At 38.3% G+C, this 26,051-nt stretch overlaps 1 protein-coding gene across 1 annotated transcript in view; it reads right to left on the bottom strand.

The window, feature by feature from the left end:
- plxna2 (plexin A2) overlaps positions 1-26,051 on the bottom strand; it is a 217,677-nt gene that overhangs the window by 46,585 nt on the left and 145,041 nt on the right. Inside the window, exons 11-17 of the mRNA XM_032557615.1 lie at positions 25,505-25,601; positions 25,125-25,324; positions 16,653-16,804; positions 12,105-12,222; positions 8,552-8,688; positions 6,125-6,292; positions 4,383-4,476 (exon numbers count right to left, since the gene is read on the bottom strand). Coding sequence (XP_032413506.1) covers positions 4,383-4,476; positions 6,125-6,292; positions 8,552-8,688; positions 12,105-12,222; positions 16,653-16,804; positions 25,125-25,324; positions 25,505-25,601 — 966 coding nt within the window. The remainder of the gene's footprint in view (positions 1-4,382; positions 4,477-6,124; positions 6,293-8,551; positions 8,689-12,104; positions 12,223-16,652; positions 16,805-25,124; positions 25,325-25,504; positions 25,602-26,051) is intronic.

The following is a 26,051-nucleotide window of genomic DNA, read 5'->3' as shown; positions in this document are numbered from 1 at the left end:
AAAAACTGTTTTCCATTCAGTTAAATGAACTTGAGCTATTTAACAAACATTTTAGCCACCAAATTTGCAAATCTGGTAGACTCACAAACCAAAGAACCTTCAAATGTAACTGCAGCAAAAGTTTTTTTATTATATTGCACATATCTCTATGCAAAAAAAGCATAATCAGACATGAAGTTGCACTGATATTAAACTTTTGAGAAGTGCCTCTTATCAAAACTAAAGGAATATTTTTCACTTTCTCTTTAAGCACTTCTGCACCCGCTGTGTTTGTAGCTCCAGAGAGAACAACTGTCACAACTGTCACAAAAGAAGTGCAAATTGCTGTTGTCTGCTGGTCTTGATAAGAGTGTATTCATCATGTTTTTATTGCAAACTGGTACAGATAACACATGCAAAACATCCTGAAAAAATGCTGCAGAAACTTTTGTCACTCTATTGGCAGTTTAACTGAATTGAATTTGATTTGAGGAGTAGTGGAGTTTTATGAGAAGTGGAGAAGTCAACACTAGAAGCTTAACTGCTAAACTGCTTGTGGAAAACAACGCAGTCCAAGGAACCTTGCCTAAACCACATCTTGCCTATAGTGGTTTAGGCAAGATGCTGAGGCATTCCCTGTACCACAAAGCATGCACAAAGCTTTCAATAACATAACAATAACATAAAAATTCCCCCTAATAATGAAATGATTTGGAAATTGGCATGTCTGTTCAACATTGATGCCAAAAATTTCAAAAAAGTGTCTCTAAGCAATCAGTCCTTCAACATCATCATTGGACATCTAATACACTGCTTTTGTTGTTAACATGAACTCTGTGCTCCTTCCAGTCTGTGACAGCAAGATTCATCGAAGCGCATCCATGCTGTGAAACTTTCTATAATCAGCAGGGCTGTAAATGTACCAGACGTGTCGATGATGACACTTAGTCTAGACATCTAATATGTGGTGAATGTTGTAGATGAGATTCTTCTGGGAGAGGCAAATGTTTTATAGCTGAAAAATAAGCCTTTAGGCTTTAATCAAAATCATGATTAATGTTTCAATTGTGAATCTGCTGACAGATGCAGAGCATTTTACAAAGAAAATTGGCTACCGCCCCACCTCTGCTGGTTTCTTTGTGATTCTGTGTAGGTGACACAAGGGAGACATAGTAGAGAAGCAATTTAGTGGGAGACAGGTGATCATTTGAAGGCTATAGCTGACAGACAGCAGCTCCTATTGGTATAGGCTGTTTTTTTGCTTTCCACTGGTGACAAAAAAGGAAAACTATATTGAAACAAGAAAGGATGATTTAACATTAACATTCATAGAAGTAACACATTCTCTATGGCTATTAAGACAATCAAAACAGTGAAGATGGCTCTTTTAAAAGATGCTAATTTTTATGAGACAAAGCGAAGCACAAAGCAAGATCTCCCTTTCAATGTTTTGGAAGGTGATACAGCCCTCCACCCATCACACACAAGAGTCAAATCTCACCAGGCATTCACACTTTTATTTATTAAGTGTTGCTTTATCCTGCTTAAAACATATAAAATAACAGATTTTTTGTAACTTCAATACTAGTTAAAACTCAGAAGGATTTTTCACATTGAAAACAACACTTTCCCATTAAAAAACAAACAAAACAAAAACAAATTTTTTTATGTACATAAAAAAAAAGACTAAGATGAATACTTACAGTTGGCTTAACACTGTTAATGTAAGGAGTCATGATGCTGGGAATGCAGAAAATGTTGTGATATGTGGGGCAAAATCTGTTAAACCGATTTATGTGTGCACATGTGCATGCATGTGTATTAACCAGCAATAACATCACCTACAAAAGTTCATCACATGCTTGAGACATGGTGAATGTAATGACGGCGTTAAGATGGTTGGATGCACAATGGGTCAAACTTAAATTTTAACCAGTTGGACGAACCAGTAGCATTATCTGCATCCAATTTAATGTTTGATCCTCCTCTCTCTGTGTTCTGCCCACTTTACCTCAAACCACAGAGAGGAGATCCCATCCTCTTAATTAAACAAGGGCCCCCAGGACTGGGGATCAAATGTAATTTGTAACGATTTCCTGCAGCTAAGACTTTGATTATACAAGCGCTCTTTATGCTGACCAAAGGCTTCTGACTGCAGTTAATCTTCCGTTGAAAGCTATTAAGAGTCTCCTTGCCCCCGATCATGGACACCTCCAACATTCTCCCACAGACTGACCTCACACCTACAGTCTGCTGTCATCCAGCTCCTCGCTGCACAAGTTTGACAGTACTGTCTTAAAAGGCTTTTCCTTTGCAGTACAGTGTGGCTGTTCATTTATAGCTTGCTCTACAATTTTATACACATAAGCCCTGAAATTAATGTTGATCTGAAAAATATCTGGTCAATAAACACTTGTTTTATTTCTGCTCTTCCTTATAAAATAATAAGAAGAGCACATAAATGCTCATTCAGAGAATTCATTTGAGTTAATGGTAAAAGTAAAAAATTGTTAAATTCTGAAAACCAGTTGGCTGTTCAGTCAATTTCTGCAGTGGTTTTGAAAGCTATTCTGGCTTCCTCCTACAACCATTATACATTCAGGTGGAAGAAGAGTCGGTTCCAGAGGAGAAATTATCTTTCATGTACCAAAGGTTATAGTTTTGCCCCTAGTGGTGCAGAATCCATTTAACTCTCAATTTTCTATACCCACTTAATCCTTCTATATTGCACAGGAGCTGGTTCCTATCTCCAGTGTATAAAAGGTAGGAAATACCCCTTGAAAGGTCACCGGTCCATCACAAACAGAGACTTCTTTTGTCACTGTTTAAAAATATATCTCAATTCAAAAGGTTGGTAAAATTCTAATCAACCACATTGGATTACTTATACTGGCGCAATGATGCCAATCACTACAGCAAAATTCAAAAGATGACAATCTTTGCTTTTCTTTGACACAATGTGCCCTTTCCTCTCTGTCATTAACTTATCAAATTAGATGTAAATTGAATGGAACTGGGCAAAGTGAGACAGATGTGGAATAACCCAAATAAATATTTTTACAATTGTTGTGAACTCCAGTACAGAAAGTGAATGTTGGCATATGAAGTTTGGGCCTCCATGCTGTAACTTCTAATCTCCAGATTTCAAGTTCATATGAACACACTACTAAAATCAAGGATATTAAAACCAGGACCATCTCACTGGGACTTAGTCAGTATGGAGCCCAAAATACAGAATGTTTACATAATTGCAGAGAGGTGCAAAAGTGTACTAGCTTTTAAAATTCAGGGCTTGAATCTACCTGATGTGGTGCTAAAGCTACACTCATATCTAGTATTTTGGAATAAGTCCTGTGTTTTCCTGCATTTGGAAAAAAAAAACAAATGCAGGAGAAATGGTTGTTTTAAAAATCAACCATTTCTAAACATCAGAGAATAATAGAAGAACCCACCATTCCCACGCTCACACCCACCCACTTGCTTTGAACTGCTGGTCAGCTGGCAGAACAGAGGCTACTACAGTATGTGTTTCTCATGCATAGAAAACATGGATAAAAAAACCCATTGTCTAGCATAAAAACCATAGTTAACTAGCTAATATGTGCTTGATACAATTGTAGCAGAAAAGGATGGCATTCTGTGCAATCAACCTACAACTAAAGTGTTAATCTACATTTTTGCCATTAGTCTGTGTATGAACAACAAAACAGTAAGAAAATGCTATAAATATATTTATATAAAATAAATTAAATCATGTTAAATAAAGCTTGGTTTAATGTCTCATGTTTTGGATCCTATTTAAAAAAAATCTTATTATCAGACTTACCAGAATAGTGCTCCTGCATTAAAAAAAAAGAGGTGGTTTGTCTAACTATGAAGCTTCCTGGACACTTTCCAGGTATGATGTTAAAGACATGCGCAACCAGGAGACACACTGAGGGCATGCTGCAGAGATTATGTCACATGACTGGCTTTGGAACGCCAAGATCTCCCGGAGGGAGGAAGGAAGGGAAGGAGGCAGGAAGAGGCTTCAGAGCTGTGCTTATGCTGCTGCCTCAATGACCCTGACCCACATAAGTGGTAGAAAATGGATGGATGGATTAAAAGTCTTGAATGAATACTGCATGCAGATCACTCTCACTGCCATCTGTATCACTCACATGCTCTTTGCTTAAGAAGGGGTAGTTGAAGCAGAAGTCAAAGAAGCAAACAGACCTAGAGGGGCCACTGAGAGCTGGCACATTTTTCCAAAGCTAAGCATCGCTTGGCTTTTTCTGAGTGTCGACTTGGACCCAGTTTGATATTACCGTTCCACATCAATACAGTATGCACACTAGCAGATGCTGTCAGCAATTTCTATTGCACATACAGGTTCAGGGTTAAGATGAATCATTGGCTCTTACATTGACAGACTCTCGGCCAGCGTACTTCACCCGGATTCTGGGTTCCTGAACAACATCCAGATTGGTTCCTGTCACCATCAGAGGGGTGTGGCCACTAAATAAAAAAAAAGGAAAAAAATAAATCAAGTCAACATATTTCTATTCACAAACTAAAAAAACAACAACAAAAAAAACCATGTTAAAATCTTTCCAAACAGAACACGACTGAGAAAAGAGAGGGAAAGAGCGGCAAAGTAGTTCAAAGACAATTCTCACTAAACTTTCTAACCTTGATGTACCTCTTCAAAATGTTCCCCATCAGATGAAAATTAATGCATCAAATCGAATCCCACCGTTAAGTTTCTTTTGGGAGGTGATGGCCTCTGGAGTGGAGGATGATTAGAGAGGAATTTTAACCGATTCAACTCGTTACAATCAACTGACACAGATTTGAGCTTGAAATACAAAGACAGTTCAGGCATATTAAGATGCGGTGCTGATCAGGGGTTTATAATGAGAGGCAGAGGTGTTCAGTCTGCACTGGCAGACCGTCTCCTCCTCCATTTTTGGTGGTGCACCAGTCAACAGGGCAAACATTAGATGGATACAGCTCCATGGAAACGTCTCTACATCCTTTTGTACATCTTGTCACATTGTAATTCCAAACCTGAAGGTATTTTATTATGAGACAGATAGAGACATAGTTTTCAATGATAATTTGATCATTTTTACAAAAAATAAAGAATAAAAGTATGGTGTACTTTTGTTTTCAGGCCCCTTTACTCTGGTACCACTAAATAAAGTCAAGTATTTTCAAGTTTTTAGTCAATATGAAATACAGTATGTGTGTTGGAAAACTAAAATTGTCAATCAATTTAAACACATCACTCCATGGTGAAACATGGTGGTGACAGCATGTGTGTTTTTCCTTAACAAGGAGAGGGAATCTGGTTAAAGTTGTTAAACTTGAAAGGAGATAAATAGTCATTTTGCTATGGCTGTAAAAGATTTGACCAGGGCTGAGGTTCACCTTCCAGCAGGACAAATATAAACATAAGAACAGAGCTACAATAGAATGCTTTAAAAAAAAAAAGAAGCATAATTATGAGTTAGAAACAAGGGCAACATTTTCAGTCTCTTCATGTGTAAAGATGATTAACACATGCTGCAAAAAATTTGCAGGTTTAACGCCAACAAACGTAGGTACAAAATGTTGATTCAGCCGCATGAATCAACACTTTGCGTTTATCTTGGTCTACGACATAAAATCAGAATAAAATGCATTCAAATTTGTAGAATGTAAAGTGAAAAGACGTGTAAAAGTTCAAGGGGTATGAATACTTTTACAATTTACTGCATGTGCTCTGCTTTCAGGCTAAGGTTAACGTACTGTAGAAATGATCATATATTACGCTATTGACTGGAGAGCTCTTTCTACACTCGATAAATTCCTTACTTTATTTGCTCTGACGTTAAAGCCACAAAAGAAAAGGTTTCCACAGACCGGGTAACACTTCATTTCACAGCTGAATCTCAACCTCAACCTCAATCCCCTCCAATATGTTTGCTGGGTCTTTTCTATCAGATCCAGACTAATTGGGAGAAACCCGAACAGTAATTGGAAGTGCAGTATTGACTCCTGTCTGCTTCCTTTTGCTGACCTGAACTGACTTTCTCTAAAGATCTGGATGAAGAGGAAATCTCCGCCTCGGTTAGAGAGCGTGCGGATAAATGTAATTTGTGCGGAGTGTAATTTGGGTCACCTTGCGATGCTCCAGTCCGGCTCGATCCGCAGGACAGTGGGGTCCTCGATGTACTCGAAGGTGAGGCTCTCCCTGATTTGGGCATTATCCACGCTCACACTGATCTGAACCGAGCCGACCCCAGACAGGGATGGGGCCGAGTAACAAACTATCTCCTTCATGGTCCGCCTTAAAGACAAACAAACATTTAGATCTGTATCAGCAGAGTTTAAATCTGTAAGACATGCTACATCTGTGCAGAGATTAGATGAAAGTACGATAAAATAATGACACCCTGTAAAAAGCTACATTACCAACAAAATTATTCAATTTACATGAGCAAAAGGCACCACCTACAGCAACTGAATATATTATGCGATTTGTTCTACCAGCCCTGTTGTGTAATTACCTGAATAACAACGCAGCGTGAGCACAGCTGCACCCCATGCATGCACTTAGTACCTCCACCACTTGCATGTCCTTTTACAATATAGTTTCTCAGTACTCCATTATCTACCTGCACACCTTCTGAATCTGTCCCAATTCATTAGCAGAGGGGATCTTGTGGCATAATGTCCCCATCCTCTACTTCCTCCCATGCAGTAGCACAAACCACCAATTAACCCCATATCTCATTAAAAATGCCCTAACTCCTCAGCCTTACAACATCATAGTCACATTACTGTTGCAGGGCTTAAAATAGGCTCCTTCAGGAGTGAAATGCAAAGAAGAGGGCATGTGGGAGTATCTGAGTTATGAAAACATGGATGGTGAAGAGGAATGGAGGCAAGCATGAGAGGGAGAAAATAAAAACCGGTGGAGAGGTGAGGGGGGCATAAACACACCGATGGGAAGGTAATAAGAATGGAAGTGGATAGAAATGAATAAAGGTTTTTCTTGCAGCTGGTATTCAAAGGTTTGATTAAGATCTACTGTAGTTTCTGATAGCAGAAGAAAGGAAAATGTTCCCTGAGGGAATTCTCAGTAAAAGCTAATGAAAATAAAGGAAGAGATGAGAATTAATGCACCTTATTTAATGGAAATGATTCACTGCATTTTAAAAAAAGCCAACCTTTCTATTTTGAATTGCTCACAGCAAGCATGTACAGTGGCGACCACATTTATTGGAACACCTCATGTAAACTTGTAAAAAGTCTGACAATAAATTAATCTTTAATAGCAGCAGCATAATCTCACACTGAAAGATTTGATAAAAAAAATTCAACCTTTCAATTTGACTTTTTTATCCAGTGGGGTTAAATCCCAAGTTAAGAAATTGTTAATTTGATAAAATAAAAACTCACAACTTTTGGCACTCCTGCTGATAATAATCTCTAATTTTGCCAACAGGCAGTCTTTAGTCTTCTACTAAAATATTTCACAAGGCTGGTGGATACAGAGGTCTTTGGATGATCTAATCCGATTGTGCATGCAAAGAGGAATGGTCAGAGATCTGGCTACACTCAAATGCATTCTCCTCCTGAGCTCAAACAAGAAACTATAAAAGTTTGACTCAGAAGGTTATTGAAGAAGGTTTATTTCTGTCTGATAAAAAGTTTTGTGTTAATCTAACTCTATGTATCCTGCTCACAATGCATGATGGAATGATGAACATGGGTTATCATCAAGCAGAGAGGCCACTTGTTAAGATATACATCATACTTAAACACAACTAAACACATATTCATGTATTGTGAATTAAAGTTCCTAGAAACTCTCATCAACTTAAGAGAAGAGCAAATTAGCTTTAACCTAACAAATATTTTATTTTTTGAGGGATCTTACAAAATAAAGACCCATGCCACTTTTTATTGTTAAAAACAAATTTCTCTAATTAAGGAATTTTGCCCCACTGTGTTAATACACTCGCAAAAAATGTTGACCTTTCCTAAGCACAAATACTGATGTTGAAAAACATCCTCATTTATAATGCACTTCATTAGGACATGGGTCATGAAAAGAAGTGTGATTTGTATCACTAAATTGCATACATTCATTGCATTTAATCATACTTTCAAATACATTTTTATCTACTAATACTTTCATTGAACAGACAGCGGATACAGAGTAAAACTAACAATCCCAACAATACTGACAACTTGTTTGATTTAGAAAATGTCAATGTTGGGAATTTATTGTGACAATGATAAATCAAAATTCTTATACTAATAGATTTATTAAAATAAATGGTAAATATTATGATATGTGTCCACCCCTACTTAGAAGTGATAGAAATTGAACCAAAGCGTATAATGCATAGGAAACACAAGAAAACACATTCTGTTCTTCACTATCACCCTAAACAATTGGAAAATTTCAGCCCCTACAATGAACTGAACAGTGAAAAATCTATTGCAACCATTATAGTGCACATAAAAAGACAAATGAAACTTTTATGTCCATTAAATCAGAGCTACATTGGAAATGTGAGTGAGTGGGAAGTCTCACCCGAAGAACTCGCACGTCTGGTTTCCAAACTGAACGTTGACACTGCTGCCAGCACCGAGGTTTTCTCCCATTATGGTGACTTTAGTGCCTCCAGACTCTGGACCTCTGCTCGGGGACAGGCCTGTGACAGTTGGAGTCTACAAAACAGACAGATGCAGAGGAAGAAAGTGGTTAAAATAGACCTGAGAGCAAGTTAAAGCTATGGAAAAAAGCATGGAAGGAAGACAGAAACAGACAGATTAAAGGATAGATACTGTCAAGAGTAAACAGAAACATGTCCCTGTGGTAACACTTGACAACTTTATGTATTATCACAGATCCCAAGCAAATTACAGTTATTCATGTTGCCAGGCTGATGGCAGCCGAGCGCAGTGCTGGTGGGAGAAAAGAGGATAAAACCAGGAGCTCTTAGAATCCCTGAGAGATCCGACTACATCGTGTTGAGCACTGGTGAGTTGTGTCTGAGTGAAGCTTTTTAAAGACGCTCTGAAAATAACTAGTGTTTACAGCAGCAGGCAGCTAAGTTGCCATCACACAGACAGATGGAGAAATATCCACGTAGACAGCTCGTCATATGGGAAATGAGAGTACTGCACACTTACTCAGGGACTCATGCTTATAGGGAAATACGGAGATTTCTACCTGCACAAACATAAAGCTACATTTCTGAACCTACTTCATGAACAGCCTGTCCTCATAACCATTTTCCCACCTGTACACATACTGTAAGGAGTAGTGTGTTACAAAGAAAACCTGAAAAAGAAGAAACTGTCCTCACATTTTGGCTGTGCAAGGAATAATGAAAATTCTAGGCTCAGTGAAGAAACCCCTGGAGAATTTAATATCTTCACTTGGTGGCAGGTGTACCACTCATTAAAGAGACATGGACACACAAAGCCAAGAGCTTCATAATGGCAAAACTCAGAACTGTCTGCTACAGTACGGGTGACTTCCAGGGCACGGGAACCAACCAGGTGCTCTGAGAACAACACTGCTAATTACAGAACGCTGTTAATTGTTACGAGAAAGCTAATTGTGGAAGTGTGAGTGAGTAAGTGCAAATGGGATGGGGGATAATCTGCTGGGTGCAGGTTGAGACTGAGGTGACAGAAGCAGAGAAATGTCTGTGAGTCAGAGGGTGTAGGACAGAAAAGCCTTATTTGCATTTTAGCAAGTTCATTTATTTGTCAGTCTTTTCTCTCTCACATGCCTTCCAACCCATTAAATCATGTTTGGGTATCAAAAAACATTTTTGGGACACTATGAGAGGTTTTTTAAGAAGTCTGGAAATTATTGAACCATTTTCTGTGACATTACTTAAATTTAATGCCAGAAACATGGATAAAGAAGTTGAAAAGCAGTGATGAAATTGGTCAATTTTCTCTTGGCTCTGGGTCTTGTTTTTTTCACACATCACTTGAGTCACTTTTTGACCTTAGTAAAAATCAGATTGAAGGTTTGGCACATAGGGCTTAATGCATAAATTGGCATATTCTTGTGATCTGCTTATTTTCTTTTGGATTAGAAAAAGAAATGTCAGCAGTTCAGGGCATCGTGTAGCGGAAGAGTTGGCGCCCTATACAGAGGTTACAGTCCTCGGCGCAACCATCCTGGGTTTGACTGAGACCTGTGCTGCATGTCTCCCCCTTTCTCTCTACACATTTCCTGCTGGGTCAATAAAAGTCACAAGTGCCAAAAAAAAGACAATAAAAAAGAATCAGCCGGGTTAGACCTCAAAGTAAAAAAAAGAACATCATTGTCAACCTTGAATGGTGGTAAAGCTGTTTTTTACTAAAATCGTTTTTGATCCACTCAATGATGAATGGGTGTTTTCTTCAAGAATGTCTGAATCAGTAAAAGTGCAACAAAAAGGCATGTGTATGTCCAGGCTTCAAAGAATATTTCTACTGCACAATATTATGGATAAACAGCAAAAATCAAAGCGCATAGAAGGCATTTCTAAAAACTTATTTTTATTGTTACTTAATGTTTATAGTGTCTTGCAAAAGCATTTTGGTGGGAAAATGGCAGCTACTGGTCATGAAGGAGTGGTAAAAAAAATCTCTCTTGATGTGCACAGCTGATAGAGACTTCCCTAACCAATAACATAAGAGGATGCATACTACGTGAGTTGAATTTCTACATTGTTTGTTGATCTATCACAAAAAATCTTAGTAAATAATTATGACATTGTTGGTAGTAACTTGGCAAAATTTTGCAATGAACTGTACAAAGAAAGAAAGTCTTCACCAGACTCAGGCACTCCCTGAGAAACAATTTTTCCACTTCCATCAGCACAGCTAAATATGATCCAGAGTGCCTCGGCAAAACCTTGTTACACAATGCAATCAGCTGTTCCACCCAAATGGATCCTGTTTTATGTGTGAAAGGACCACAAATCCCTTGTGCTTGAGTTCTCTGGACAGAAGCACATGATATGACATATGGTTAGAAAGACAGTGGAGTGGCTTGTTTTAGGAAAAACAGACATCGGGGTCATGAAGTGGAAGACAATCAGGAGTGTTGTCAGCACAAGAGTCAAACCGAGCATCTGTGATGGTGTGTGATCACGGCATGAGTCGCTTGCACATTTTTAAGGGTACCATTCATGCAGGGGTATAAATTGAAACTTTGAGGATTCACTTGTTACAATCAAAGCAACAAATTAGCATTCCTTCTTTTAGCATTGCCAACAATTTGAGATTTTATGATACAAAGTGGCCTTGAGGATAGAGTGCATGCTTGCGTATGTGGACCTGGTTGCAGTTTAGAACTGTGCAAAACAGAGAAAGAAGAGTGTGCCAGCCAGATTCCTGAGTATCAAAAGTTTCCAATTCCACATAGATACAGTTAGCAGGAAAATTTAGTATAACACTTTTGTACATATTTATGAAAAACAAGATCAATTCATTTAAATGATAATTACAATAGTTTAAAGAAACAACAACTTAAACAACTTAAGAAGTTACAAATGTTTTCATTGCTCTCAATTTGAAAGATCTATTGCTTACAAAGGTCAAAAGCTACGAAGATCCCTGAACAACTTTTGTTCAACCACATTTCTAAAATATGTAGCAATGTTTTATTAATATTTGCTGAGCTGGAAGGATGTGAAACACAAATTGACTTGCAAAACTGGAGAAAAGTGGAAAAAGACTTTATCAAAATATTTATGAGGCGATATTAACCTCACAACTTGATCATAAATGAAGAGCAGGAGAATCGCCGACCAGGGAAAACCACAGAATTCTAATGAGGACCTCTTAAAACCTTTTGCTGTCAATCAAGAAGTGATATTTCAAAACTAACTCATAAGAAAACACCGAGCTGCCTAATTACACTGGTGGTTGGCATGGCAACTTAAAAGTCTTTGAGTTGCCAGAGGCCCTCAAAACAATTAATTTGCAAGTAGAAATTCCCCTTCGTTCAACTAACTAAATCTATACAGAGGTTTTATACACAGTTGTTTTGTTGGACTTTTATTGACTAAAGTGCAAACATGAAAATTTCTGTCCAGAGAATTATTTGCTATATAGTGTAAATGCAAACATACCACAAAGGAGTAGAGCTGTGAGGAGCGAGTCTTGAGTTCTGGTCTGCATTCACCCACACACAGCTGGACCGGGCCGGGTCTGTTGTCTGCCGAAGCCGCAGACATCTCACACACGATCCTACAAGAAAAAAACCCCATAGGATTAATGCACCTCTTATCAAAAGGGTTAGTAGTAAAATTGGGGTACAGTAAAATGCATACAGTGCCTTCTAAATTAATTTAAATGTATTTCATGTTTTCTACATTTAGTCATGTTACCACCACCGTTTGGTTCTGTGGATGTGGTTTGAAGCACTAATTAGGAAATTGGAATTAAAAGTCTGTCTTTGCTGGATTGAATTGAACTTGATCTGTCACTTTTATATTTGCATTTATATTTTATAGTTACTAAAGTTTTTGAGAAACTTATCAAAACACTTCTCTATTTGATATTGATTTATCTACTGGCCTAATTGCAATCTTCTGTTATTGTTTCATGCATGCCATTATGAGGACACATCCAGCTATCGACCAGAACCCCCTTGAAGACATGATAAATGAAACCAGTGCTCCTCCTGTGGCGCTCCAACAGAACTCTGATCTGATTGAAGTAAAGTTGCCCACCAACAACGCGGCCCCCCGGCAGCGCTGCTCTCATTCTTGTGATGCGACTTTAATGCAAATCACGCAGTAGGATCAATAACGCTCTATCATAGCGTGTGATCAGGTGACAACCAACGCAGCAGGTGACTAGATCAAATGACATAATAAAGTGAGTATCTCTATCGATTGCTGGTGCCAGGCAGTAATAAAGAACAAGGAGCAATCACAGTTTGCAAAGGGAGACAGAGTGTGTGGCGAGGCAGATGGCAGGGCTAGGTAGGGGTGGAGCTGATGAAGCACAGCTGATGTAATGTTTCTCCAGTACCGATTATCTGAATTAAAACAAATGGCTGTGGGAGTTTTGTGCTGTATGATGCACCATGTGGTGGAAAGTGGCTAAAGGAGTTGTTTTTTTTTCCTACCAGGCTTCAGAGGCTCAGGGATTCACTTACTTTCTCACACAAAATCCCTGGTTTATCTTCAGCTCTTTGTTAAACTGTAGATTTATGAAAATATGTTTTGAAAAATGTCTGACTTTAATTCCTTAATACATTGTGATAAGAAGAAAGAAATGGTTAATAATGAAGATTCGATCTGGAATCTTGGATATCTGTAGCAGAAGGGAATTGTTTTTCAAAAAAATGGCTGCTGAAGACAAAGTGAAGAGTTTTATTCAAAGCAAAAGTGTTCTTCACCAATTTTTCTGAGTTAGTCATATTTACTCAGGCTTCCATCATAGAAAGCCTGGTAACTGCATTACACCAGGAAACAAACACCCACAGTTAGATTAGAAGATGCCTATAATTAAGCAGTTATGATCCCCAGAACTCCAGAGATAAAATTCCAGCACAAAATTTAACACATCAATCCACCTCTTTGCAAGCTTCGCCAAAGCAAATAATGGGTTACTTCTTCAAATTTGACCAAATATTGTTTTCTGTCTACCACATACTGTGAATGAATTTCCCTGCCTTCCCCCATTTAGATTAAAGTGCTGTCAGATCAGCATGCTGCTGACAAATTGTCCCCTAAAGCCAAGTGGCACAATGTGAATTTTAATCACAGCTGGCCAGTGCACAGCTTCAAGCCACAGACCTGCTGCTCATTACAAGTTTCTGTATTTTTTGAATTTCCCACAGACACACTTTTATTGATATCCTTACATTACTAAAAAGTTAGAAGAATTAATAAGAATATCTGTTTATAAGTGTCATTTTCAACAGTATAATAACAATAAGATATACATAGTGCAATGGTTAGCTGTTTCTCATTCTGAGGGCAGAAGTAGGCCAACGGAAAAATTAGGGTTAAAGGCTCCTCTGAGAGTGTGTGGATGTGAATGTATATTCATTCAGTCAGCTGCATGTGTTATCTCACTCTCACAGCACGACATGACACTATGTCATAGAGGTGATTATAAATTACTTTAACCAACCACTGAAGTGAGTCACACACACAAAAATTATATGGGAATATTTGCTCTACTTTAAATATTCTGAAAGTGTTTATAGCACTCTAATCACTTAATGGTAACACTGTAAAATCTACAAAAGTCTCACCTTTAATTTGAATAAAACTGGAAAAATTGTTACTTTTAGACTAGTAGCTATCTTGTTGTAGCCATTTCCTAACCTATTAACATCTGCTCACATCTGCCTTGTTTGACGGGCATTGTTTCTTGTTCCCATTTTGAAGAGCAAATAAGAGAAATCAGCATCTATTATTCCCCAGAAAAACAGGAAGTTGTGGATTATTAATGGAAAGTTTCTAAGAAGTCTGAGTTACTTAATAGGTTTAGTTAGTTCCATTTTAATGTAATCGCCAGGCTTGGCATCATTGCAAAAGCAGTCATTATGCAACAGAAACAGAAAAACCTTGATAAGTTCAATTTATTCCTCCGTGAATGACTACACTCAATTCACAGATTAGATTTTTCAACATTTTTAGTGCAATTTTTTAGGCAATAAATTATTATTTTTTTACATAGCTCTACTAGAGATTGGGAATGTTGTTTGAAGCTTCATTTTTATTCAAACAGCACTTCTCTTTCAGATTGGATTATTCTGAAATCTCTGATAGCTGCAAGTCAAGTAGTTTGTGTCTTCTCTGAAGTATCTCCAAAGAAATTGCAGCTAAGGGAAACTGAACTTATTTCTGATGTGAAGGTTTTTATTAAAGCAATATGTGAATGATCCTCTGTATCTCATGCAAGGCCTGAAATACCAGAAGACACATGAAATGCCAGCTAGTTGGTCTATAAGTCAACAAACATCTGCATTTCTAGCCGGGAGTGAGATGATGGGTGAGCTGTGTGGCACAGGCCATGTTTCATTAGTTCAGGGTGACTGGGACAGATTTTAATATGATGTACGCCCAGCATGGGACAATTAGAGAGGTAAACACAAGTAAACACACACAGCTGTTGTGGGATTGTAGCTGACGAGATTAGAAACATTGAGAGAAATGGGTTAGTGTCCTGCAGGGGTCTAACAGCAAACTCAGGAACAGACTGCTTGGACCAGCTCCAGTCTTCATTAAAGGAAAGATAGTGAGAGAAAGCAGCTTTCAGTCTCAATGTGAACATATTGATTAATTTGTAACCTTTCTATGCAACAAATCACTTTTGAAAACCGCAGGCTACATGTTAATGGTCAACTTTAAAAGTTGTAATATTATGGTACTGTGTTAGAGAAGCTGAAAATATTCAGTACTGAAGTTTGCGTACTCTTCCCATGTATTATAATACTACAACAATGGTGATGTTTTTAAAACAAAACTACAAAAAGGAAACAAATAGTCAGTTGAATCAATGTTTTTTTAGTAAATTCTATTAAATCTAAATCATTAAGAGACTTGTGTGCATTTAAGTCATTATGTAAATCAACCTAAAAATATAGTTACAGAAAAATCTGCTTTTGACCAGAATCAGCAGATTTTCAGCTTGATTTTATCAAATGCTCTGCATCTAGATGAGTTGAGCCACACATTTAGAGAAGAATTCTCCAAAGTACAAAGAGAAGTATGTCATTTCCTCCATGATAGTTTTTATTTTTTGCAAATTGAACTAATACGCTGTCTTTCAATTTGCAGCCTCAAATTGTTTTAAGTGACAGGACTACGCACAAGATTATTTTGTCCAACCCACTCCATATGGTCACCTGGAAGAGAAAAAAGCGCTGCAGTAGATTATTTCCTCAAAAGAGAAAATTGCTGTTATAGAATAAAAAGGTGATAGCAACACTTGTAATTCTACTGGGTATGTTGCTGTATTTGTCAGTGTATAAATGTTAGAAATGTATTGAGAAAGAGGTGAAAATAGATATCTTAGAAAGATAAGGTTGAACACCTTGTTGTAGGTAAGGGTATAAAATAAACAGGGATCTGTTTTTCTGTTGTGTTTGATAGCTGGAACTATAAAGTGAAAAAGATTTATTAATACATGATTACACCATGTAACCCAGATTCTTTGGAGAAAAGCTGATGAAAAACAGTCAGAGCAAAAATGAGGCACTGAGTAACCAAAGTGTGATAAATCAGCAGTTCCCTAATGAAGGAACAGGATACTTCTGTGTGAGAACTGCACTTAACTTCACACTTTCTTTAATAATGCACTTTCTGTTTAATATTGATGACTAAATTCAGGCTATTTTTCCAATTAATTTTTGAAATTTTGCTCTTCCACTATATAACTAAATACCTTTTAAGTACAAAGAGGTTTCATAAGGAAGGGAAAAACTGAGAACAAAGCAACATAATTTTGTAAACATATCAGATTATGAAGGCCTAATAAACAGTTGCTACATGCTCTTTCAGGAAGAGGGATTGCTCCAGATTCACTCGATACAATCAGCTGAGTTTCCTTAGATAGAACACTTTCTACCAATTAGCATAATATGCTGAAATGCCTAGAGGTGTAAACTAAAAAGTAACAAGCTGATTAGCTAATTCTCCTGTTTTGTGACTTACTGTTCAGCAATAATGTAGCCTTCCTCCACAGGAGTGCATCTGACACCTGCCACTTCTACGTTGTCCACCATGTCTGAGAAAGCAAGGCCAAGGTTTGTGCCATAGATAGTCACCCGAGTTCCTCCCTCTGGTGGTCCAGCCATCGGAGTCACCTGAAGGACACAAAAACCAACTTGTCAAAAGAGGTGTAAAATGTTTTGTATAACCAGCACAGGCCACAGAACACATGTTTGTGTAAATTTGTTGCACTTCTTAAAACAATGTCCGGATCTGAGGTGAGTTACTGTAGCAAGAGGACATTGGAGTCACATAAGTAGCTAAAGCACAGTTTGGCTCGTCTGTTTAAACATGGTAACACTTCAGGGTTGTTAGTATTCTGGTGTGGGACACGAACCTCTCCTCTATCTCCCCCATCCCACTTTGCCCAGAATTAAAGTTTTAGAATAACAGTTTATAAGTGGTCATATTTAAATGTTAACTGCAGGCAAATCTGACGTGCTTTTAAATTCATCATTAGGGTGCCAGTTTCTTGGGTTTCCAAGCTACTGCTCTCTGAGTTTTTCCTCTTCCTTGCTGGATAAGCCACAATATAAAGTTTCAATTTACTGCTCAACTTTGACATGAGCAGTAAAGTGGTGAATGCGACTTTGCATTCACCACTTTTCTTTGAGAAGGCATTGCTGTGATGCCTTGCTTGTCCATCAAATATTATTTTTTGGTAACTTATTAGGGTTTACCAAACTTAACACTAGGTAAACCACTTGGACTGACTACACAGATCAGTTGTTTATTCTGACAAAGTATTTCTGACCAAAATAAATCCTTGGTTGTTTAATCAAAATACATTTCTATTAGTACCATCCCACATTTCCAACTGCTGACCCCACTCACACCTCACTTCAATCTGCACTCGAACATCAACAACCAGTAAAGATTTCCATTTCATAGACACTAATTAAGTAATAAAATTCACAAAGAAATGAAAGGGATTAACAACACCTGGGATAACTGCTTGATCAGCATCTTCTGCTGTTGCTATTAATGGCTAATGTAACAAGGGGCAATATTAATGGTTAGTGTAGGCCACCTACTCATAAACTGCAATATGGCTTCCCAGCATGACCTTGGCACAGTGTGGCAAAGTGCCTTCTGTGCTGCAAAGCCACACTGAATAGTCGACCTGGCATTCATCCAGCCCTTTAGACCCAAAAAAAGAGACTGAAAAAAGAGTAAGAGTAAAAATAACGTTTGTGGGCAGGAAAGGGCGTTAACAAAAGACAGAAACTAAGAAAGAGGTGGCCAATAGGGAGGGGATGTCGCTTGGCTGTGTAGCTGCTAGTGCAATGTAAACAATCAATATGTTATTACTGGCCACTCATCCAAAAACAAAAACCAACACAGAGTTTTAACCGGTCACTGATGTGCTGTGCACCCTCCACACTCCACCCGGTACACTCACCGCAGCTTTGCCGGTTTCCCTGTGGGACGTCAGCATTGTAATCTAGATTCAGCGGACATTAATTGCTCTGGATGTAAAGTAAGTGTGTCACTGCACTGCCTGAGGGGTCTGAATACATGAATTTTTTAGTAATGCTTGGGCATTCAGGGTATAGAATGGGGGAGAAACATAATGGCTAAATATATCCATGTCATCTATTTGAGTAGACTTAGTGACAGTTACATAAGCATTGTAGTGGCCTGAGACAGCAGGAGTGAAATAGAGAAGACAGACTGAGCATTTGGGGTGTGGTGGGTAGCACTGGTAGGTTAGTGATCCCACTCTGTTCTGCCCCATAAGCCAAGATGGGTGACAGGTGAGGCGGAGATGGTGTTTCTATATCACAGATGGGAAAGCTAAAAGCTTGAGAGACCTCCTCTCTCCTACCCTAAAGGCTGAAATAGAGCCTTTCCCGTGGTGAAATAAGCACAGGAAGTCTAATCCATGCATGAAACCCATTTGACTGAGCTCCCCACTGGCAGACAGAGGCTTGATTCATCAGGATCACAGAAAATCAACCACTTCAAAGGCACACGCCACCAGTGTCTCCAGGCTGCAAGGCGCGTTGTCTCGGCATTTCTTATATTCACAAAGGCGCTAAATCTATAATGGATCCTTTCTGTACACAAGACTCTGCTTTGATTGCCAGTAAACCTGATTCTAATGACCTTTACGTACAGAAAGGAATGTATTAAAATGATATGCTGTGGATAATCTCGTCAGTAGCATCATCTTAGCATCGCTTGAGTTCTTTTATCACCTTGCCTACAGTGTCTAAAGGGCTGGTATTTCTTGGACCTTTCCACATGTAATCTTAAAAACACAGATTTTATTCCTTTTTGTGTGATAGACAACACAAAGTACAACATAACTGTGAAATAGAAGAAAGATTATATGGTGTTGATAACATGCGACTTCCTCCTCCAAACACCAACTTATGAGTTTGGATCATCATGCAGACTTCCAGAGGAATCCTTGTTGGACATGCATGCACACCCTAGTGCCCTTATTCCTTCTTTTACCACCCAGTGCTACCAATCCACATTTCCTGTGTAATCCTTTTACCAGCACTGCTGCTGCCTGTGTGACATTGTCACACTGTCAAAGAAGGGTAATTCCCAATAAACAGCAAGCCTGCATACACACAGCTATCCCAGCATCCCATTAGTGCACTTTCTCCAGTCTAATCTATGTCCTTTGAACACAGGGGACCAGATTACTGGCCTCCTATTTGCTTTGACATCCCATCGTATTTTGCAAAAAGCATTATGCAGAAAGACCATCTAAATTGAAAGGAGATGTTCAAATCTTCAAGAAAGAAATCATTATGAAAGAAATATTTTGTAGGAAGCTATGCATTTAAGCTGGAGGGAGGAAGAGACAATGTTCTGATGTGAAAAGCCTGGGGTTGTCTGTCAGTGTGGTCTTGACATATTCGGCTGAAGTAATTGTAGGAAAAGATGTGCTGATGCAGGCATGGCTAAACCCAATATACACAGCAGAGAGTAATCCACCAACCCAAGTGCCTTCAGGCCATGCAAGTCTGGCATGTCACTGCAGCTACAACTGCTGAATTTTCCAAGACAATTCAGCAATAACATTTAATCATCATATCTATCATTAAAAGTTAAAATATCAGCACTTTTTTTCCATGTTCCTGTTTTCTGCTCACTGTTTCATATAACTTCTCGGGCACTACACACAGAAGCTGCATCCCCCTCTCCTTTTACAGCATATTTAGCTTTGGAAATAAAATAGTCTGACACAGCTTAGAAGCTTGCTGCTAATCTCATTGTCTTTAGCCTCTACTCAGACTAATTTGAGCATGTCACGTTTAATTGTGAGTAAAATTTAATGGGCTTGATAAAACCGCTCTGGTCACTTTTTTCTCAACAAACAGCATCCTAAATTCTTTATGGGGTCTTAAATGTCTTGTAGAGAGCTAAGAGATATGGGGTGGAAAGAGAGAGGGCTTTCAGTGTGTGTTAGGAGGAGGAAATGTGAGGGGAAAAAATGGGAGAAACCAGTGTTGCTTTCATTAAAAATTTTACACATAAACGCCAGTCACATTTATTGGCACCCTTTTTTTAAAGATGCATACAAAAGAAGCCTTGATATTGTACTGCAGTAGCACTATCTCACACTAAAAACTGTGAAAACACTATCTGTTGTTTGAGAACATTTAATCTGAACAATCGCAGGGAAAAAAAGTCCTTTAGGTAAAAAATATTTGATTTTAACAAAATCACTGTTGGCACAATTACTGCTTCTGCCAGAGGCACAGCACATAGTTACGATCTATAAAAATTCACAAAGTTACAGAGAGAGATCGTTTTAGATAATACTCCATTTCCTGTTGAAAGACTCCATTTTTAGTTACTCATTGAATTCACTTGATTTTTATTTAAAATTTACTTGATTTTTGTAAGATCCAACAAGGTTCATTGGGTCTTTGGAAGAAAAACAAGTCCACAACATCACAGTTCCTCCTTATTTGAACTCAACATAAGGTACTTTTTCACATGCTCACTCTTTGTTTTATGCTCAAATCGACATAGAATGTGTGTTTCTGAAAAACTCCCTTATAGTCTCACCTCACCAAACTAAGGTCTCCATTTAGCAAACTCTAGACATTTACGTCCGACAGAAAGTGGCAGTTGGCATGAAGAACACATCCGTTTTCCAAAAATGAGCTTTTAAGATTTTTTTTTTTCCCTTATTGTCCTCACAGTGTTTGGTGGGAGGATAAGAATGTGTCTTCATGTAATTTTGAGGTTGGTGACTAAAAGAAATGTCAGTTTGTTTTTTTATCATTTTTTTCTTGATTGCTAATGAATTGGAAGTTGATCAACTTGAAAATAAATGCGGTGCAAACAAAAATCTAATTTAGCTGCATTAATTTTAACTGAATGGTTAAGGTTACCGTTAACTTTGCCAGCAATGATCTTGTTAAAAAACAATTGTTTATTACCCAGGGATTTTTACCCACTAATTAAATGTGCTCAAATTAAAGGTTTAAGTATAAAATTATGGTGCAGCAATGAAGGATGTATCTAATTTAAGGGTTTCTATGTTTTATACTGTGCACAGCTAAAACAATTAGCCTAGAAAAACATGCAAGGAGGAGGTGAAAGAAAAAGAAACTCTGAATCTGACATTTTTCTTTCCCAAGGCTACAGACCAAAGTTTATACAGCCTGTCACTGGCAGGCAGGGCAGCCTCTTCAATTCGCTGTAAACGCACACAGAAGCTATGGCTAAAGCCAATTGAACAGACGCCTTTTATTTGCACGTCTAACCCCCAGCTTCATTTGATGTTGTTCCCTCTGCTGTTAGTGGGAGCTTACATCTCTTCAATATTAATGGACCATGGTGGGAGGCACCCTGGCACTTAATAGAAACATTAATTATTTAAAAGGCCTATCTTGTGGTAGGCACATTTACTAATGTGCTAGTATGTATACAAATCAGCTCATGATTGGGGCTTCGGTGCATACAATCAAAACCAAATTTATTAATAAATTCAACCCCACTGGGGGGGATGTCTGCTTCTTAAAGAAACTGTAATCAATGAGAGACTAGAGGGGGGTTCCAGGTGGAGCAAACTTCACGACCAATGAAAAGGAAAAAAAGAAAATAGGTGTGTCTGTGTTTGAAGTACATGCTCACGCAGAGCTGGTTTTGCACCCTACAGTCACAAAGAAATCTGACTTCAGATAGCTCAAAGTAGCCCTTTTCATTCAGAGCTCTAGTTGGCTCTGTGTAATTCACACTGGCTCAATTGTATCTTCAGATATTCCTTTTTTAAATGTCAGTAAAAGAAAACCACAACTCTTCCAGGTTTGATGATTTAATGTTTAATGTCTTAAGAAACCAAACTGATTTCTTGCTTAAATCAGTTTGGGAATTTTCAAGGACTTCTGGTAAAATGGCTTTTAACACACTCTGCAATGTCACAGCAGCTTTTGGAGTCAATCACCGATAAATAATAAAAAAAATGCAACAAAAAAAATGCATTCCATTTCCACAGCAGTTTAATTGATTCATTTTAAATAAGCTTTAGTCAGTAAGGTCTTCACTGTAAATATTTGTGCCATGTTAACAAGAAAACAATTATTGGAAATATCTTAAGGTGACACCTTGTCAGCAAAGTTGCAGCTATAATCAATAGACTTCTGTATAACAACTGGATCCAGTAATCCAACATTTCTGCACTTGCAGCCTAATTTGAAATGTGCATTTCATTTTCTATTTTTGCTTTGTCTCTCATTATGGACTCTAAACCTGCTCAGATGAGCCATAGCCATCCAACAGTATTTGTGAATAACTTTTGATGTGTAAACTATTTCTAACTCAAATAGCAATGTTAAATATGTTGCCAATTATATTAAGTCTTGTAGACTTTTTGAATAGGGTAGGGGCCAGTGGTATCTTACCTACAATCAGTAAATGCAAAAGTCAGAGAAAATACATTTTGCAATGTGTTACATTATTTACAAATGATTTATAAAAGTCCAACTTAAGTTGTACAACACATGCTCGAATTAGATCCATGCAAATTAGACATCCTATAAGATTGCATTAATGCAGGTTACTTATTCAAATCATGAACTGCTTTGTTGGCACCCATTTAATTTAATCAAAATAATACTGCAAACAATTGAACATAACTTGGAATATTAATTAAGGGCAATATCTCAAAGTATACATAGGACTATGTGGGGGAGATAACTCAAAAACTGTTCTAATTCTAGATTAAAATCTATGTTATCAAGACTAAGAAATAAACATGCTGCTATAAATTACAAACTGAAAAGATAAGCTAAGATAAGCACAAGTTAAAAAAGTAGAAAACAGAGGACTGGTGTGAAGGGGGAAACAATCCTAGAATTGCTCTCTTATTTTACACAAAAAACTGGTTAAGATAAGCAGATCAATTAACCACCGCATTGAATTAAGTTTTTAATTGGCTAGAGTTTGATCCGAGTATGTGGTGGTAAAGTCGGAAGTCGAATGAATCTATGTGGAGACAGAGAGGTCTGATGGGTTAACCACAAAGCACTGGTGTGTTACCAAACCTAATTAAATAGTCAGTCCCAACTGGCCTGACTCCTCAGTGACAGCAAATGCACCAGGGTGGAGGAGAACGTGGCCTGAGCAAGCAAGGGCCCAATTATGGAAAACAGTTAACCACTTCCAGATCACGACCCAGGTGTTGCTGAGATGGAAGATATTGAAGTAATGGGTGGGGCTTTTCAACTGTGTGGGGGAAGCAGAAGGAGCTGCCACTCATACATGCCTGTAATCTAATGCAAGATATTTATGTAACCTTTAGCGATATTTATTCAGACCTTTGATTGCAAAGTTCTATTGCCAACTATTTCTATGTGCCAAAGTTGCTTTCAAAGGCCTGATTTAACCTTGTGCAAAGGCAAAAACAAACTTAAAACCTATGATGAAGCATCTATAGAGACTGCACAAAGAGAAAGCAGATGTCAAAACAACAGCCCTTTAAAACTGAGTATCTTTGTCCTTGTTATGTGTGAATGCACCCCCGCTTTGCCCTTGCAAAAATCATGAAGGTGGAGTGAACTCTGAGCATGACACAGCCAACCACATAAACAATTATATGCAGATTCTTCCTCACAATTAGATAAACCTGGACAAACTGCAGTCAGACACCAAGCATTTAAAGATCTCACAGAAGTAGGTGAGAAAAGCACCATGCTGTGTCCAGACTAAGCAAGGGAAGAATAGAAAACTTAGTTTTCTTGCATTTCTCTACAAAGTAATTCAGTATTTCTAAATGTGTCTGCACAAATATGAGCAGGTATTGTCAGCTCAACTCTGGTAATGTTTTGTAAAAACTAAAAGCTACTTTAGCTGCAACAAAGATCTTTAACTGTACAGTCTATCACTCCTCTGCTAAAAAATGTGACATGGCTTTGTGTTCAGCCTCTTTCATTCTGATACCCCTAGAATCTAGATAAACTCTAGTGCAACCAATGCTACAGATTAGCTACAGACATACTATTCCCAGTGTGATTCCAACATGAAGCAGGGGGAATGCTTCTCTTCTGTATGGACTGGAAAGTTTGTCAGAGTTAATGGGAAGATGGATGGAACTAAATACTGGACAGTTTTGGCAGGCTGAAGGACTGCCTGCCAGGACCGCCCTGCAGGCAGACTGCAAAAGATTACAGGCTGGGGCGAAGATTCAACTGGAAGGTCAACATCACAAAACATACAGCCAGAGCTGCAATGGAATGGTTTATATCAAACTATATCTTTGCATATAAACAAATGAATGTTTACAAACACTCCCATTTTTATCTGACCGTCCTGGAGGTTTGGACTTTTACATTTTTCTGGATTTTGTGTATCTACTAAGGTAGAGATCCATCACCAGTGGATGGGAAGGTTTGCTATATCAGAACCTATTTGGCAAATGTATCTCTGCATCTCCCCTTTAGCAAATTCGGAAAAGCCACACACCACCTAAAGCAAGTCTAAGTTTTTTTTGTTGTTGCAACACTTAGGAAGTTATTTTGAATTTTGCAGTTTCCATCAACCTTTTCTAATGCAATACTTCAAAAAACACATTGATGGAAATAGGGCTTGAGAGGGAAAAATGAATGCCACAATTATAAGGTTTCTCTGTGTATAGAACTGTGAAAACCATGTAACTTTTTCTTCTGTTTCATAATCATGCACTATTCTGCTGTTCTATCACATAAAATCCCAATAAACCAGCATGAAGTTTGTGTCTTTAACAGATCGAAATGTTGAAAGGAATATGAATACATTTGCAATTTGGCACTCTAAGTGCAGCACTGCAGCACAAGATGATTGTCAATGATGAATTGTGACTGAATGAAGATCCAGATTGCAGTGGAAGCAGACAGTGACAGACTGACTGCAGCTGCACTTGAGTGGGCGGGCAAGCAAGACAGAAAGCTGATTATCAGTGCAAACCTCAGTGATGCGTGGGTTGGTACACTTCACGTTCTTGGAGGACAGGTTGAGCCAGCGAGTGGTGTAAGGGTTGATGAGAGGGCAGTGATGTCGCAGTGTGCACCTTCCCTCTCCGCTACACCAGCCACACTGGAACTTCCTGTCTGCCTTCAGGCACATGCCACAGCTGTCCCGCTGGGCTGCACACTTATACAGGTGCACTGTGGGGTAAAGCAGGCAACACAGTAAAGATGTGGTAAGTGTATATTTGTTAAAAGAAAAACTGACGGCATGTTAGATGAGAAATTATCTCCCCCTGTATGTTTCTATACAGTGCAGCTCTACCATTTTATCTCATTTGCTTATCTACCCTGTTTTATGCAAACATCTACTGTCCTTACCTTGTATATTCTCTGGGTTGTCAATAATGAAGTTGCCATTCCACACCACTGAAAAATCCACAGGCAGCTCACTAATCCTCATTCCCTCATACAGATACTGGAGGCCAGAGTCAGCGAAGCAGAGACAGAAAGAGACAGAAAAGAGGAACACAGTGGAAAAGAGAAAGAAAGAGGAATATTTCAATGGGAGGTCTGGGAATTGGAATCCCCGTGAGTTCTTGTATAGCAGTTGAAGCAACATTTCCTTCCTATGTTACAGCAAACTTACATCATCTCAATATCTGAGCTGACACACAGGAACCACCCCAATAAAAAAATGGGTCAGCTGGAAACATTGAGTTTTCTTTGGTTCACTCTTTTGTAATCACCTATTGAATATGTCAGCTTTGACTAAACAATACTCTCAGAAACACAAGTACATGCAACATGTGGTAAAAGAGATCTGTTTTTATAGACGGTAATATGTGATGTTTTTGCCAAGACTTTCTTAAAATGGCAAATTGGTCAAGGTCTGCTTGGATACAAACAACCACCTACATTCATTTTC

This window comes from Xiphophorus hellerii, chromosome 1, assembly GCF_003331165.1.
Source record: "Xiphophorus hellerii strain 12219 chromosome 1, Xiphophorus_hellerii-4.1, whole genome shotgun sequence".
Classification (NCBI taxonomy): Eukaryota; Metazoa; Chordata; class Actinopteri; order Cyprinodontiformes; family Poeciliidae; genus Xiphophorus; species Xiphophorus hellerii.
The sequence above is the reverse complement of the archived record's forward strand: the minus strand, read 5'-3'. Positions and strand labels throughout refer to the sequence as shown.